This window comes from Panthera leo, chromosome A2 (assembly GCF_018350215.1).
Source record: "Panthera leo isolate Ple1 chromosome A2, P.leo_Ple1_pat1.1, whole genome shotgun sequence".
In the NCBI taxonomy this organism is placed as follows: Eukaryota; Metazoa; Chordata; class Mammalia; order Carnivora; family Felidae; genus Panthera; species Panthera leo.
The window spans coordinates 156,701,644-156,718,424 of NC_056680.1; the positions used below are offsets into that span (position 1 = coordinate 156,701,644).

Consider the following 16,781-nt stretch of genomic DNA (forward strand, 5'->3'; position numbering starts at 1 on the left):
GTCTTATCTTCTAGCATCTTCCACACTGCTGTGCAGAATTACCTGCAGATCCTACAATGTACCTTATGCCTCCACCTTTCTTTAGTGGCTCCTTTCTGCCTTAAATGACTTTCTCATCATCTCCCATAGCAAACATCCACTCATCCCGGAGGATTCTGCTGCACTGTAACCTCAAGAGAATGTATGTCCCGCGAAAACAAGGGATTTTTGTCTCTTTAGTTGGCTTCTGTATCCCCGGTAAGTGCCTGGCACATAGCAGGTACCCAAAAAATATTTGTTGAGTTAACGGAGTGAATAAAATGTGAGTGCCCCTGGGTGGACTTCCCTTACGTTACGTATGATCAAATTCTATAATCTTTCATCTTCGTGCTTTACATCTTATGTTTTTATTAATGACTTCTTCACTGGACATGTGCTAGAGAGCAAAGATCATGTCAGTATTTTCTTTTAATCCTCAACTGCCTAGCACTGCAATAAACAGGCACTCCCGGGGCGCCTGGGTGGCTCCGTCAGTTGAGCGTCCGACTTCAGCTCAGGTCATGATCTCACAGCTTATGGGTTCGAGCCCTGCATCAGGCTCTGTCCTGACAGCTCAGAGCCCGGAGCCTGCTTCGGATTCTCTGTCTCCCTCTCTCTCTCTGCCCCTCCCCTGCTTGTGCTCTGTCTCTGTCTCTCGAAAATAAATAAATGTTAAAAAAAGACAAAAAAAAAAAGAGCAGGCACTTCATAAACTGTTCGTTGACTAAATCCATGTAGAGTATGGAGTTTGAAAACTGAATTCTTCAGCTCCCTTTCCACACCTCTTAGGAAGTTTTCCAGAAAACAACAAAGCTAGGCAATACAAAGAGCCAGAGAAAAAAATGCAAAGCTGGCTGAACAGCAGGGAGTGTGCCTGATACCCACTCTATTAACCAAACAACAATTTCTAGGTAACAGCATGCTGCAGAGGGAGACTGGCAGATGGGGCAGGAGCAACGCTGTAAGCAGCACATGACAGTGAGAGGCAAGGAAGAACAACTGTCCACTCTTTTAAAAATGTTACCAAACGATTACTTTTCTAGAGGAGCCCACTGATCAACCTTATAAAACTGGTTTATTTAATAAGGATTCTGTTCTCAGCACTGGATCGATAGAAAATTTCCATGATATTCATCAGGGGAAGTGAATGACATTGATCATTAGAAATGTATTCTGAAGCAGTGAAATTAATAAGCAGGCAACTTATGAAGAGTAAAAGCTAAAAAAAATTTTTTTTAGTGCTTAACAAAATCAAATCCAGTTTCCAGTTATAACGATAGCACTGAAAATATATGAGAATTCCGATTGAAATATTTGCCAAGCTTTGGGCTTCCTCTGTTGAGATGTTTCTCAAGTGGCATTCACATTCAGCTGCTCAAAATGTAAAAGGGCTAAATTTAATTCTTAGTCAATTTAATTAAAAGTTATGCGATTTTTTTTTCGGGGCATGATAAAATGAAGCAAACATGGTCAACTTCCCTCAGGTGTCAAATTCAAAGACACACGCTAGGCTCATGTTTCGTTCTAGTCTACTCAAATGTTAGAAGTTTTATGGAAGCAATGTGCTGACATTATACTTATTCTTCACTTACTGGTTGGAGCAGGTAGATGAGAGATTCCTCTTGGATTATTATAATCGGCACAGGAGTGATGCAAGTAACTTGGAACAGGGTGCTCACAGATGCCATGATCTGGTCAAAACGCCCACCGAGACCTCCCAAGGTCACAATTACATCTACCTAAGCAAGGCAAAGCAAAAGGGAGAGTCACGTATTTAAAGAGTTTTCAATAACTGAATAGTAACTAAAAAGAGCTCTCAATCAACTGTATTTTACTTGATAAGCCATAAAGAAATGGTAGATATCATTTCTGTTGTTCAGATGAAGGATTAAAGCTACTTGTGCATAGTCACATAATTGGTGGGTGGCGGTCCCATTACGAGACCAACTCTTTTTAGCTTTTTCCCATCTGCCTGTTCACCTGAAAAACTAGGCAGTCCTTTCTTTACAACTCTGTTCACGTGTTTCTTCCATGTGGAATCTTCTCTGGTTTCACAATTGGTGGAATCCCGTCGTGAACCTGTGGCGTCTTCCCTGGTAACACACGGCTCATGACAGACACCACGCCTGTTTCACAGGTTTTGTCACACCATTAGAATCCAAGCGTCTTGAGGATGGGTATCATCTTTTCACTGAACCTAGCAATGTTGCCTAAACTCTCAGTACTTCATTTTTACACTCACATGGAAAAGCTGGATGGTGTCTGCCACCTGATAAGGTTGCTGTAGGGTTTGATGAAGTAATTAAAAGAACTAAGTATAAAGCATCTAGAACCTGTTCGTGACATAGCGATTGCTTAAAAAATATTAGCTACTGGGGTGCCTGGGTGGCTCAGTCTGTTGAGTGTCCTCCTCTTGATTTTGGCTCAGGTCAGAATCTCATGGTTTGTGGGATTGAGCCTCATGTCGGTGCAGAGCCTGCTTGGGACTATCGCTCTGCTCGGCTCTTCTTTCTCACAAAAATAAACAAAGAAACAAACAAACAAATGAACAAACTTTAAAAATAAATAAAAATATTAGCTACTCTTCTATTGCCTTTATCATTTTTGGTATTATTACAGTTATATTAACATTTTTGTGATTGTTACCTGTAGTTTGATGTTATTTTTTCACTTAATGTTTTCAAGATAGCATTTCCTGTAACTAAAGTGTAATTCATTTAAAGGGTCCCCTTTTGTTGAAAATATATTTCCAGGATATTTGTATATAAAATTACCGTGCTGCTTTCCTTCTATGTAAGACTAAAGGTGAAAGCGGGCTGCAAGGAATGAGAGGGGTGGAGTAACCTTCTCCTGCACAGACCAGGTACCAAAAGGCTCCCGGAGAACAGAGCTGGAGGCACTGTCTCTTCCCTTGACCCTACTTGCCTTCTTGCGATCATCCTAACCTTATAATGCATCAACATAGTCAAAGTTGGTATATTCATCATGGAAGAGGAAGTATTAAAGAACTTAATTAAAATATTGTAAGAAAACCTTACAAGCAATAAAAACTGACTATAATAATCACTCTATCTGGAATAAAACAGAAATCGTTGAAAAATAGGGAGTATTGGGGGGCACTGGGATGGCTCAGTCAATTTAAGCGTCTGACTTCAGCTTGGGTCATGATCTCACAGTTCGTGGGTTTGAGCCCTGAGTTGGGTTCTGTGCTGACAGCTCGCGGAGTCTGGAGCCTGCTTTGGATTCTGTGTTTCCCTCTCTCTCTGCCCCTCCCCTGCTTGTGCTCTGTCTCTCTCGTTCTCAAAAACAAATAAACATTAAAAATTTTTTTTTAATTAAAAATATTGGGAGTATTGGTTTTCAGGTTTTTACAAAAATAGTTCATGAGAAAAAGGCTTAAATAACATTTCGTCAGAGGGACGCCATGATTTTATTTTTATTTGTTTATTTTAAAATTTATTTACTTTGAGAAAGAGCACGTATGAGTGAGAGAAGGGAGAGAGAGACACAGAGAGAGAAAACGCCCCAAGCAGGTTCTGAGCAGTCAGTGCAGAGCCAGAAGTGGGGCTCGAACTCAGGAACCTGAGATCATGACCTGAGGCAAAATCAAGAGTTGGACACTCAACCAACTGGGCCACCCAGGTGCCCCAAGACACCATGATTTTATTTTTTTAATTTTTTTAATTTTTTTTTAACGTTTATTTATTTTTGAGACAGAGAGAGACAGAGCATGAACGGGGGAGGGTCAGAGAGAGAGGGAGACACAGAATCTGAAACAGGCTCCAGGCTCTGAGCAGTCAGCACAGAGCCCGACACGGGGCTCGAACTCACATACCACGAGATTGTGACCTGAGCCGAAGTCGGACGCTCAACCGAATGAGCCACCCAGGCGCCCCAAGACACCATGATTTTAAAAGAATAGTATGTTAACCAAGCACCAATATGACCCGTATGGTTCTTAGAGGAACAATAAGTGGTCTAATAGTCCACGAAGCCAAAGGCTGTGTCCTCTGGTTCCAATGTGACAGCCCGGGTAACAATGCCTAACACAAGACAGCAAAATGTTTGATGAATAAGTAAGTGGAGACACTGTAAGAAAGGACACATCCACATAAGAAAGAAATAGATTCACTGCCATACTGTGAGAACATGTAAATCAGAATGCGGTCCCACAAAAGCACAAAAGGAAAATTACATACGAGAGCCAAGACATTTGAAATGAATTTCCTATTTCTGACTTTACTGGAGTGTAGGAAGAATGGGAATTTTTACTTTAGATAAGGTGGCTTCATGCTCAAGTCAGCATATTTTAAGACAAGCGTACCACCCATGTGTAGGACCTAATAACTAGTTTTGAAGATCTTTCAAGAACTCAAAGAATTAGAGTTGGGGTCCAGGAAGACCATGGATCCTGGGAAACATGTATTACTCTGAATACAAAGGCAAAGATAGGGACATGCGCTCACCTTCAGAGGCAGGGGGTCACTGGTAAGCAACCAGGCATAGACCTGCCAAGGAGACAGCTTCTGTTTAGAGTATCGAGTCAGGTCAATGGCTTCTAATTGTAACCAGGAGGCCTTCCTAGTACTTACATACTTAGTAAGACCAGTGAAGAAAGGCCCAGAAATCACACATGACCTCAAGAAACTAAAGAGAATTTGTTTGAAACTGAAGAAAAAGACATGAAAAGGAGTTACATGTGAAATACAGACAAAGCACTAAGGCTCCAGTGAAAAGCACATGGCATATTCCTATGCACATAATCCTAAATTCACATCAGAAGCAAGGCCTGGTGAGAGTTTATTCACTATGTAGATTCTGGAATCCCTTTTTTAGGTTCTCAATTTTTCATTACCATACTCTAAGCCTTGAGGGATCCCACAACCTTTAAGGCTGAAATTTAATCCCCATCTTCTACACTGGGGTATCATGATGAATAAGCAGTATCTGTAGATCAGTGATTGAATTTTTCAGAATAAAGAAGCCGCAAGATTACTTCTCATCACTACTCATTCTCCCTACAGGAAGTACTTAGCAAGACTGATTAAAAACATTAGAGGTTCAATGCAGGCTGCAGGCTGGGTGGGGGAGGGTTCTGGCTCTGGCTGTAAGTAGGGCGTCTGATATTCACAGAGATAGGAGGGAGACAGACACCAGCCCTGCACACTTACCTAGGTTTTAAGAGGCCAGACTTCTGTCTTTAGGACTACAATGCCACTGGGAAAGCATTCAATCTGAAATGGACTGTTTACAGACTGCCAGGGTGCCTTTTCTCTGTGGATCCAAAGCCTTGTGTGTTTATTTCTAGTATCACCCAGTGTATTGTAAATTTTTAAAACTTTTGATTTCCTGAGGTCTCCACCTTCTTACAAGACAGGCTGTGAGACCCGGCCCCGGCAACCAGGTGCACAGAGTGATAAAGGCTGGTCCCTGTCACAAGTTCACCCTGCTTGCCCTCCCGTGACAGTGACCTAGTGACATTCGAACACGCCAATGAAACTGACTCACTCTTTTGCTTGTGTACCCAACCCCGACCCCCTGGTAAGCCACTTCCCATGGACCCTCACTCTCTCCTCCGGCTCCTGGACCTGTTTGATTGAGGCTGCTCACTTGGCACTCCTCCCTTGTGGCCCCCTGCGTGGCACGCCCCTTCCTCTCCAGGGTCTGTAAGCATAATAACCTTTCAATTCCACATGCTTCTCTGCGTCTGGATCAGATGGATCATCAACACTCCCGACTTCAGTAACGTAATTATCCTTTACCACACACCCAGTGCACTTGATTATAACTGTTGATATACCGCAGTAGCTCTCCTCCTAGAGGAGGCTCATGTATCCCAGATGCCAGCCGCAGTGTTTGCAACAGAGTAGACAACAAGTAATTACTGAGCTTCCCTTAAGCATATAAAGGCTTTGGGAAAAACTGAATAAATAACCAGAGAGGCAAAAAGCTAATGAGGCTAAGTTAACATCATCTAACTCCTATAAAATAGTACTTTCCTACTTAGCAAGGGTTCAAATAGTCCTCGGCTTTTGAAAAGAGTTAACTTATTTCGTATTTGCTACTACTTCTGGTAATATTTACTCATCATCTACCACGTGTTAGGTACCAGAATAAACATTCAGGACATTATCAGTAAAGGAGACAAAAACCCCTGCCTTCATGGAGTTCACATTCAGGTGGAGGATAATACGCAACTGACTGACATACACAGTCAGTCTATTAGTTAGGACGCGAAACGGTGGTTAAGTGCTAAAATTGGAGAATAACAGAGCAGGAGAAAGGAGACCAAAAATGACAGGTTGGGAGGATGCTTCGTCTTTAAGTAGGAGCTAGAGCAGACTGTGTTGCACAAGTGGTCAGAGTAGCACAAAGACCCAAAAGAGAAGAGGGAGGTGGCCGTGTGCATGGAAACCTGGGGCAGGATTCTCCAGACAGCAGGCTTTACTAAGGCCATGAGGCGGCAACGTGGCCCCAGGCATTTTCAAAGACTATCAGAGGGCTAGCTGCTAAAATTAAATGAGAAATTAGGAGAAATCAGAGTAAAACGTTAAGTGTCAGATTCGCAGAGACTCGTTAAGACATTCTTAAGCCCCTGATGCTTACTGGCATTAAAGGGGAGCTATTTTGCGCAGAGGAATGACATGATCCTTGTATTCCCAAAGTCAGTATGTATCCAGAATTTCTCCTCTTCTCAACGCTTACAACCTCATCACAAGTACGGCTCAAGCCACCAAAATCGTCAGAGGGGGTAAGCCACCATTAGACGGCCCTCGAAATACTACAAGCCTCCAACGTCAGGTTATCACATTCTTCTGCTCAAAATCCTCCAATGGTTTCACAGTATTTTCCATTAGGATCTATAAAGCCCTGCCCTATCTGAGATCCAGCTGTCTCTCTGATCCTACCCTCTACTTCTCTTCCCTTCTTCCTCTCTTCTCCAGCCTACTTCTTTCCTGTTTCTGGAGTACACCAGAGTCGCTACTACTCCAAGGACTTTGCATTTGTAGTTTTTTTTTTTTTTTTTTCCTAGAATGCATTAGCCCCAGATACTCACTCGGCTAACTCAATTTACTTTCTTCGCTAGCTATCCTTTTAAAAATTCCCCACCCCCATGCCAACGGTTCGTATCCCCATTTCCTGACTTACATTTTCTCCTTGGCAGCTCTTATTATCCAATACCATGGTAAATATCTTACTAATTTAGCCTGTCCTATTATTTGTCACGCCAAGAGGACTAAAAGCAACATGACGGCAGAGATTTTCTATCTCTGCCACTCAGAATGAAGCATGGCACGTAAGAGGTGTCCAGTAAATATTTTTTGAATATATGGAGGACTGAAACAGGATGGAAGGAGAGTAAAAGAGCATGACCAATGAATGGATCAGAATGCTGGTGGAGTCGAAGAATTCCTGGAGTCCGGGAACAAGAAAGGTAGTCGAAGGGACAAAATAGAGATGAGGGAGGGTTTATAAAAATTTGGTATCAACAAAGTGTAGGTATTGTCATAGTTAAAAAAAATAAATAAGTCAGACGGGATACATTTAAGGAAACAAGAGGTCTGTGTACTGGATGGTTCATTCAAGTATATACGGAATTTACCATGAATTGAGACAATACTGTTGGAAAAAATACTGGTGACCTAGATGTTAACTTGATCAAGACATGATGGGAAATGACCAGGACTGCCACAATGAGGACCACAGCAGTGAGTAATGAGGGTGATAAAATATGATGCCGTGAGGTTGAGAACTAGAGTTTTTAGGGCAAAAGAGGAATGGAATACAACAAGCACTGTCCAACATGGATATAAGGGGAGACACACGGGCAGCTGTAAATGCTCTCACAGCTACATTTTTAAGAGTTTTTTAAAAAAAGAGGTAAAATTAATTTTACAATAGATTTTAATGCAATATATCTAAAATATCATTATAAAATGAAATCTGTGTTAAAAACACTGAGGGGGCACTTGGGTAGCTCAGTCAGCTGAGTGTCCACCTTCGGCTCAGGTCATGATCTCGCCGTTTGTGAGTCCAAGCCCCGTATCAGGCTCACTGCTGTCAGCCCAGAGCCCGCTTCAGATCTTCTGTCCCTCTCTCTCTGCCCCTCCCCTGCTCTCTCAAAAATAAAAAAAACATTAAAAAAAAAACACTGTGTTAGGAAAACTGATCAATGCAGGAGAATAAAATTGAACCCCTATCTTATACCTCTCACAAAAATTAACTCAAAATAAAGTGAAGACTTAAACGTAAGACTTGAAACTATAAAATCCCTAGAAGAAAACATAGGAAAAAAGACCCTTGATGTTGGTCTTGTCAACTGTTTTTTAGATAGGACACTAAAAGCTCAAGCAAAAAAAGCAAAAATAAGTGGGGCTACATCAAACTAAAAAGCTTCTGCAGAGCAAAATAAACAATCCACAAGAGGAAAAGGCAACATAAAGAAGAAAATATTTGCAATTCATCTTATCTGATGAGAAATTAATATCCAAAATATATAAGGAACTCGTAACTCAATAACAAAAAAAACCAAAAAAACCTGATTAAAAAATGGGCAGAGGAGCTGACTAGCCACATTCTAAAGACATACACACAGCCAACAGGTACATGAAAAGATGCCAAACATCACTAATCATCAGAGAAATGTAAATTAGTTCTCATTATACATCCAAAAAGAATGAAATCAGGATCTTGAAGAGGTATCTGCATTCCTATGTTCATTGCAGCATTATTCACAATTGCTGAGGTAAAGAAACAACTAAGTATCCAATGAATGAATAAAGACACACACACACACACACACACACACACACACACACACACACAGAATGGAGTATCATTCAGCCACAGAAAAAAAGGAAATCCTACCAGTAAGAATTACACGGGTGGACCGTGAAAGCATTATGTTAAATGAAGTAAGTCAGACTCGGAAAGACAAATACTACATGATCCCATTCATATGTGGAATCTAAAAAGAGTCAAACTCCTAGAAACAGAGAGTACAGTGATGGTTGCCAGGGGCTGGTGGCGGGGAAATGAAAGATGTTGGTCACAGGGCACAAACTTCCAGTTATCAGATGAGTAAGTTCTTGGGATCTACTATACCGCATGGTGACTGAAGTTACCAATATTGTATTACATACTTGAGAGCTATGAAGAGAATAAGCCTTAAATGTTCTCACCATATGAAAAACTCAAAACACAATAAGAGGTAATTATGTGGGGTGATGGAGGTGTTAGCCAACTCTACTATGCTAATCATTTTGTACTACATGTGTGTGTCAAAATCATGCTGTACACCTTAAACTTATACATTATTATATGTCAGTTATATCTCAATAAAACTGGTAAAAATAACAAAATATTTTACATTTTTTTTCCATGCTTGGTCTCCAAAATCCTGAATGTATTTCACACTAATAACACATCTCAATTTGAATCAGCCACGTTTCAAGTACTCAAGTGACTAGTGGTTAGAGGTTTGGACAGCACAAATCTAAAAACAGCAAAAAGCAGTGAGGACAGCTACCGCTACTTCCAGAGCCCATTCTAGAAAAAGTAGTGGGAGAAACCAAACAAAAGCACTGCTGTGGCTGCGGAGAATTGCGGTCCTCGGGGAAAAGCCCAGTTTGTGTTGGAGTTAGTTATAAAGACATAGCGAATATAGGAGATTTTAGTGAGGATAGACCATGAATTTCAGAGGGCACTAGCAGGCAGGGCATACAGAGTCTAGGGCCAGACATTTAGTTTCGAATATGCCTCCTATTCTCTAACGAATGGAAGCCAGTCCCAGAGCTGCCATGTTTTCTACTGGTTGTGATGTACCCAGGATCCAATAGCTGTAATTCCAAACAAGCGCTGTCACAGTCTTATTAGCAAGGGAGAGTGGTGTGAAATAGGGTTGCCTTTGGCCTTTCATATGCAATCATGTCTAGCAAAAGGAACTGTGAAACCCTGGACTACTATATTGGGGATGTGACCATAGTGTGGTATATTCTTTTAAAAGCCAGGAAACCACATACAACTTACGAAACCTCCTTGTGATGTACTGGCTCATCTATAAAGGTAAAGGGATAGACCAGATTCGTGGAACATATTTTTCAAGATTCCTTTCACTTCCAACAGCCCACATACGGTTCTCTGGCTTCCACCATAACTGGTTAAATCATAACCGTATCTATTTTGTTTGGAAAATAAATGAACACCTTAGCTTTGCGTGATTTGCCTTAATAGAATCATGACAAGACTGGTTGAGAGGCACAGAAGAACTAAAAGGAAAAGCAACGTCATTTTCCTTTTATAACTTTAAAAACCTTTCAGTAAAGAAACACTATGTTTTATCCATTTGTCCTCAAAAAATCTTAGATACAGCACACATGAAGTCCATAGCAGAGACAGTGGCTGTCAGCATATTTTAATTACTTTTCATAAATTTAATTACTTTTCATAAATTGAATTCTAGAGTTGCACAAATGGACAATTTCTTTACGGCTCTCCCTGATATATAGGGTGTCCTTACAATTTAACACACAAACTGAGACACTGTTGAAAGCAAAAAGGGGACAATATAAGTAATTACACCAAGAATACACTCATAAACCAAGACGTGTTTACCCTACTGTTTGAGAATTACAACTAACATTAGCATAGCCAATTTAACAAAAGTAAACACTAGGGACTCAAAAAACATAGATGTGAATATTAAGCTTCTGTTCCCTTTCAAAGATCTGTACTGTACTACAGTTAGGCTTGAATAGAATGATGAGATTCTTTGGTCCAACTGTCTGATACTTTAAAGATGGAAAATCCAACACAGGCCATGAAGGAAAAAGTCAGATAAAGATAGAGTGAAAGCAATAAAGTGACCCAAAAAATCATCAATGCCAAAATGTTTTCATAGGCCTATAAAATAACTCCAGTGATCGATAAAAAGTACAGTGAGACACCAAGGAAATTAAAGACCACAGATCTTATGGTATAAGGACATACTGTACTCACAAACATAGAATATACTTAGCTGAATAGAGGCTCATGAAAATACTACTACAGGGATCCCATTTAAATTTCAACAAGGCTCACTGAGTCATGGTTTAATGTAAGCCTGTTGGAGTCAGAAAGAAATAACGTCGCTTCCAATGGCGAGACCATGAGTTTTCCGTTCACAGATGAGAGGTCTAAGAAAATTCAGGGTGAAGTGTGTGATTCGTGTAAGCACTTTTTAAAGGATGCCTACTTCTACTTTCTAAAAAAAAAAAAAAAATTTGTTTGAACAGAGCATCGTTTCCAATTTTGTCAAATTGCGAATATGCTCTTATTAAGAAATGTCATAAAAATCAGGCACCTGGGTGGCTCAGCCGGTTAAGTGTCCAGCTCTTGATTTCGGCTCAGGTAGTGATCTCACAGTTTATGGGTTCAAGTCCCGCATCAGGCTCTGCACTGACAGTGTGAAGCCTGCTTGGGATTCTCCCTCTCCCTCTCCCTCTCTCTCTCTCTCTCTCTCTGCCCCTCTCCTGTTCATACACACACACTCTTTCTCTCTCAAAATAAATAAACTTAAAAAAATGTATTAAAAAAAGGAAATGTCATCAACATGTTTATACAAAACTTGTTTTTGAACATGTCATTTTAGAGAAAAGTTTTTTTAAAAAGGGAGGAGAAAAACAGATTTATATCACTGAAAATTGATCAGTGTATCCAAGCTTGTCTGCATTTGAGGGAAAAACTACGGAGGCAGTGAGAAGGATGCACGTAATAAGACTCCTGAGCTATAACCCACAATCCCCTGCTACAAGTTTCAGCGTAAAAACCCTGGCCGTGCACACACTCATTGACCATGGCGACCTATGCCTTGCTGGAGAGCTCAGCACAGGGGACTCCAACGTCTCATGCAGACTGGAAGGAACTCTTGCTGGTGGAGCTCTTGGACACACTGGCTGTAAGTGAGCAATGGAGGCGCCCAGGAGAGACTGATCCATCCGGGGAAGGGGAAGGGGAAGGGGAAGGGGAAGGGGAAGGGGAAGGGGAAGGGGAAGGGGAAGGGGAAGGGGAAGGGGAAGGGGAAGGGGAAGGGGAAGGGGAAGGGGAAGGGGAAGGGGAAGGGTGTGTGTGTGTGTGTGTGTGTGTGTGTGCGTGCGTGCGCGGTCCCCTCACCTACTAGTTCGTTCTCTGTTGGCTTGTGTGTGTGATTAGTACTTGCACTGTTGTCTACCCTTTGACATCCCAAACCTACGAGTTTCACCCTTAACCTTCAACACTCAGAATGGAACCCTCCCCTCACTCTGGCTAGCCCCTCATCTGTCTTGCCCAAGGACAGTGGACACTGGAGAAGGTTCACTCCCAACAGGCTCCTCGTGGGTCCCATCAGACTTCAATTACAGCATCACTGACAACATATCAGGATAATCTGCTTAACTAAAATAACTATTCTGAAGGCTGCACAGTATTAGAGTTAGAAACTACACCTCATTTAGTTTGCATTTTTCAACCTGTAATACTTAATAGAAGGGCTGGATATATATTACAGACTTTGGTTAGCCGAATGGTTACAGTTTTTAAGCTGTAACTCTTTGGCAAACAATGCCAAATCATTATCCAGTATCCACCTTGTCTATTTTTATGGCCCCTATTCCTTTCTCGAATTCTTGATGGGGAAAATGACTAAAGAGTTATTCTTCAAAGCATCCTTTAATTGGTTCTATTATTACTGTCACGGTCATCTCTGTCCTTTAATTCAGCTTGCGCACAACCACTACTCTATTTTTCTAAATCATCTTACGGCTTTCCGTTCAAAAGTTTTTAATGGATTACCATTACCCATGGATCAAAATTCAGATTCCGTATCTAGAGACTGAAGATTCTCCATGTTGATCACACACATCTTTGTAACTGTAAATGTAATCTGACGACTTCTGTGACCAGTTCTCATCCTTAGAGCTCTTACCGTACACGCGGTGTGAATTTTTTTTGTTTACACTCAGACTGCCATTAAGAATGCGTGAAGCACTTTAATTTCAGGTACGCTGCTCATGAGAGAGTATAGGACAATGAGTGAGTTCATTCCCAGAATGATGCAATGCGTTTTTGGCTGGCCCTAGACAAAGCTTAGAATTTTTGTAGTTCAAACATTTCAAGCCTGGTTTTAGTAATAGTTCTGTCTTCCCTTACAGATCCGTACTGAGTACTAATATTTCCTTGATTAATTGGACTACAGGCTCAAGCCGTATCAGGGAGATCCCTGGGGACGAGGCATCTCTTTCATACAAACAAAACAACACTGTGATATAGACAAAAATGTGGGAACGTGTTATTTTTCCTTCCCAAGTAAATACACCAAGGGATGGCAAGAGCTAATTTGTATGTGTTCACATTTCTCTGTATCAGGAAGTAAGCGCCAAGGAGAGTTGGATGGAATAAACAAACACACTGATGGATATTTTACATGATTTTATTCTATTATCTCTGCTGAAAATTAAATTCTTTGAAGAGTCAGGAATATATTCACGAGTAAGTATAATTACAGAAAGTCACAGTTTGTATAAATAAGTACATGGGTATTATAAATCCAATGGAGGTAATCATGGTCTCCAAACCTCTCACACTATCAGGATATGAAGACTTTTCTCGGGAAAATGTATTCAAAGGTATTCCTTTTGAGTTATGGGGTCATGAGAAATGGAAAAATGAATCTCTTGTGATTTAGAATAGCCAAAATACCGCACATAGTATCTTCAACATAGTTGATATGTTTAGTGTAAAATAAAAAAAATCAAAATATCATTTATATCATATTCAGAAACAATTAGCTATTTGCAAGTAGACTTTGAAAGGCTATTACAATTTGCATATTATCAATTTTGTCCAAAGAAGCTAAATGATTGCTTGGTCAATGAATAAAAAAATTCCCTTCCGCATTCTTGAGCATCCTATTTGAAATGGATCAGATACTTTTCACTCGGGCTAAGAATTCTCTAACATACATGTTTCCCTACTGAAGATGGATATTTGACAGAGCACTGAACTGTCATTCTTCCCACTCTGTGGAAACTCGGACGTGAACTTGTACCTACGTCCTGTACTTATTTCCACCTATTGAGAAAGGTGAGAAGAGACAGATAATTGTCCAAACCTTTTTGCAAACAGACTGACTTTGGTCAGAAATGCTTTGTTCTTGGGGCACCTGGGTGGCTCAGTCAGTTAAGCGTCTGGCTTCAGCTCAGGTTATGATCTCGTGGTCAGTGAGTTCGAGCCCCGCATCGGACTGTGTGCTGACAGCTCAGAGCCTGGAACCTGCTTCAGATGCTGTGTGTCCCTCTCTCTCTGCCCTTCCCTTGCTCACGCTCAGTCTCTCTCTTGTCTCAAAAATGAATAAACGCTTAAAAAAATTAAAAAAAAAAAAGAAATGCTTTGTTCTTAGAAGATAAGTATTTCTGCACTGGCAATCATTTCTTAATAGCAATTATCTTCTTTTGCATCATCAGGATTCTTTTTTACCCAACGATATTTCTTGCTTTGCACTGGCGATAAAAGAAATCTTCGCTGCATATTCTTGTCCAAAGTGATAAATGAAACCCTTGGTTTCCATGTCTGGATGGATTAGATTTAGCTATTTGCAGTACTTTGAGTGTATTATTTTCCCAAAGTTGAGCCATATAAAACTCTCTTCATTTTTTACTGACCAGTTTATAATAGGTGGCTATCAGACTTGCTGTAGTGCAATCCTTAGGTTTTGCAATCTGGAGCAGTATAAATAGTTTATGTTAATTATTCCCTCTCCACCTTCTGGGAGAATAGAGAACATTTTGATTGCAAATTTTGCACTTGGTCATTAACACTCTGGTTTCTAGATATGCATTCGACCATTTTATAATGCCAAATGAGAATGTTAAAACTCTTACTGCAGTCACATTAATTACTTAAAGCTTATTTTTTTGTAAAGTGAGTAAACGTGCTTTACCTAATACATGTACGCAAAATAGCTGATCACCTCATCGTCCTCAGGTTCACCTTACTGTTATAAGCAATGCTTCTGTTTACGATTTTGCTAAATGTATTCCATATCCATGAGCATCCATACAAATGGAGTGCCACCTAGGATCAAACATTTGTTCAGTAGTAATGTCCTCTTTCTGAAATAATTTCCTGTATTTGTATGAATGCTTCAAAAAAATCAGAATACTGGGGCACCTGGGTGGCTCAGTCAGTTAAGCATCCGACTTCGGCTCAGATCATGATCTCGCAGTTCATGAGTTTGAGCCCCATGTGGAGCTCCGTGCTGATAGCTTGGAGCCTGGGACCTGCTTCAGTTCTGTGTCTCCCTCTCTCTCTGCTTCTTCCCCACTTGTGCTCTGTCTCTGTCTCTCTCAAAAATAAACAAACATTTAAAAAATAAACAAAAATAAAAAATCAAGAATACTTAGGGTCTATTTATAACCATCTAAAATCTCTAGAAGGAATGGATGAGGAAACAGAATTAAAATGTAATCGGTGTACTCTGAATTCACATCTTCCTATTTTTTAATGTGTTCCCAAATATCTAGCCCCAGCTGCTCATACTGGAGATTACATATATTCACATAGATGTTAAGAGGCGAAGGTACATCACGGACCCAGGAAAGGAGCTGTAATCCCCTCCCTTCTCCTCCAGCCGTCAGGATTTTAGCACACCACTTGCTGTCCTGGACCAGCAAGTTGACCATGGTATGCTAAGTCCAACTGGGAAAGCGATGGTCATGGAGACGGAATGGCATTTTCTACTTCCAGTGACTAAGAGAAGAATGGAAAGTGAATATTATATAAATTCCATCTTCCCCTCTGACTTAAATGAAACTTTATGAGATACCTATCCTTGTCGTTTAACACAAAGAAGAACGTATTTCCTATGGATGTATTTCTCTTCTCCTGATGACTTAATTAACTACCACTGAAAACATACTGATCTGATATGCACATCCCTGGGATAAGCAGTAACTTTCTTTTAGTTGTCAGTCATGACTTAAACTACATACAAATCATTTCTTATAAATGCAGCTATAATTATTATTGTGGACAATCACAATCATAGATGTGGGTACAGCCACATAGATCTTGCTAAGGGATCTGCAGAATAAGGGGAGATTTTAGAATCTACTAAGCATCTGCAGGATATTCCATTCTATGTGCATTTTTCCTACAGACGTCCTCAAGATAGTTTCTTCCTCCACTTTCTGTGCTTTCTGCATCTTCTCGATGCAGTAATTCAAAATAAAATCGTCCTTTCCACGTGAGGTCAGCATGCCTTCTGCAGAGGAGTATCACACCAACCGTATCTGCAATTCTCTGAATTAATAAGAAATTTTATCTGGCAAGTGAGTCACCCAACTGAGATTCCTGGTAAGCAGATAAACTTAACCCTTGTCCCGGGGCCTATAAAAGCATGCTTCTCCTGTGGCAGGGATGGATGAGGCTGCCAGAGCTGCTAAGGCAGTAAGCTTTTTATATCCGTAGCAACATCTCCCGAGTCACTTCAAAGCACCGGGTGTATCTATTTTCTCTTGTTACACAGCACTATAAAAAAGATTGCTGGTCTCTAAGAAGAAGGAAAAACAGAGATGTGAATTTCTCTTTTGAAGGTTTCTCCGAAATGATCTAGGAAACAGCCAGCTAGTTCACTCGATGCCCAGAACACTTTCCTTCTTCTTGATTCCTCATCTGATACTTAGCTTGTGCATTTGTTCCAGAACCTGAATGTATAAGCAGTTACTTTGGCACTTGACAAAGAACGATTC

At 40.6% G+C, this 16,781-nt stretch overlaps 1 protein-coding gene across 11 annotated transcripts in view; it reads right to left on the minus strand.

Moving 5' to 3' along the window:
- TPK1 (thiamin pyrophosphokinase 1) overlaps window positions 1–16,781 on the minus strand; it is a 348,661-nt gene that overhangs the window by 132,882 nt on the left and 198,998 nt on the right. For all 11 annotated transcript variants that reach the window (XM_042926947.1, XM_042926946.1, XM_042926953.1 and 8 more), the window contains one exon: window positions 1,611–1,757. In XM_042926947.1, coding sequence (XP_042782881.1) covers window positions 1,611–1,757 — 147 coding nt within the window. The remainder of the gene's footprint in view (window positions 1–1,610; window positions 1,758–16,781) is intronic.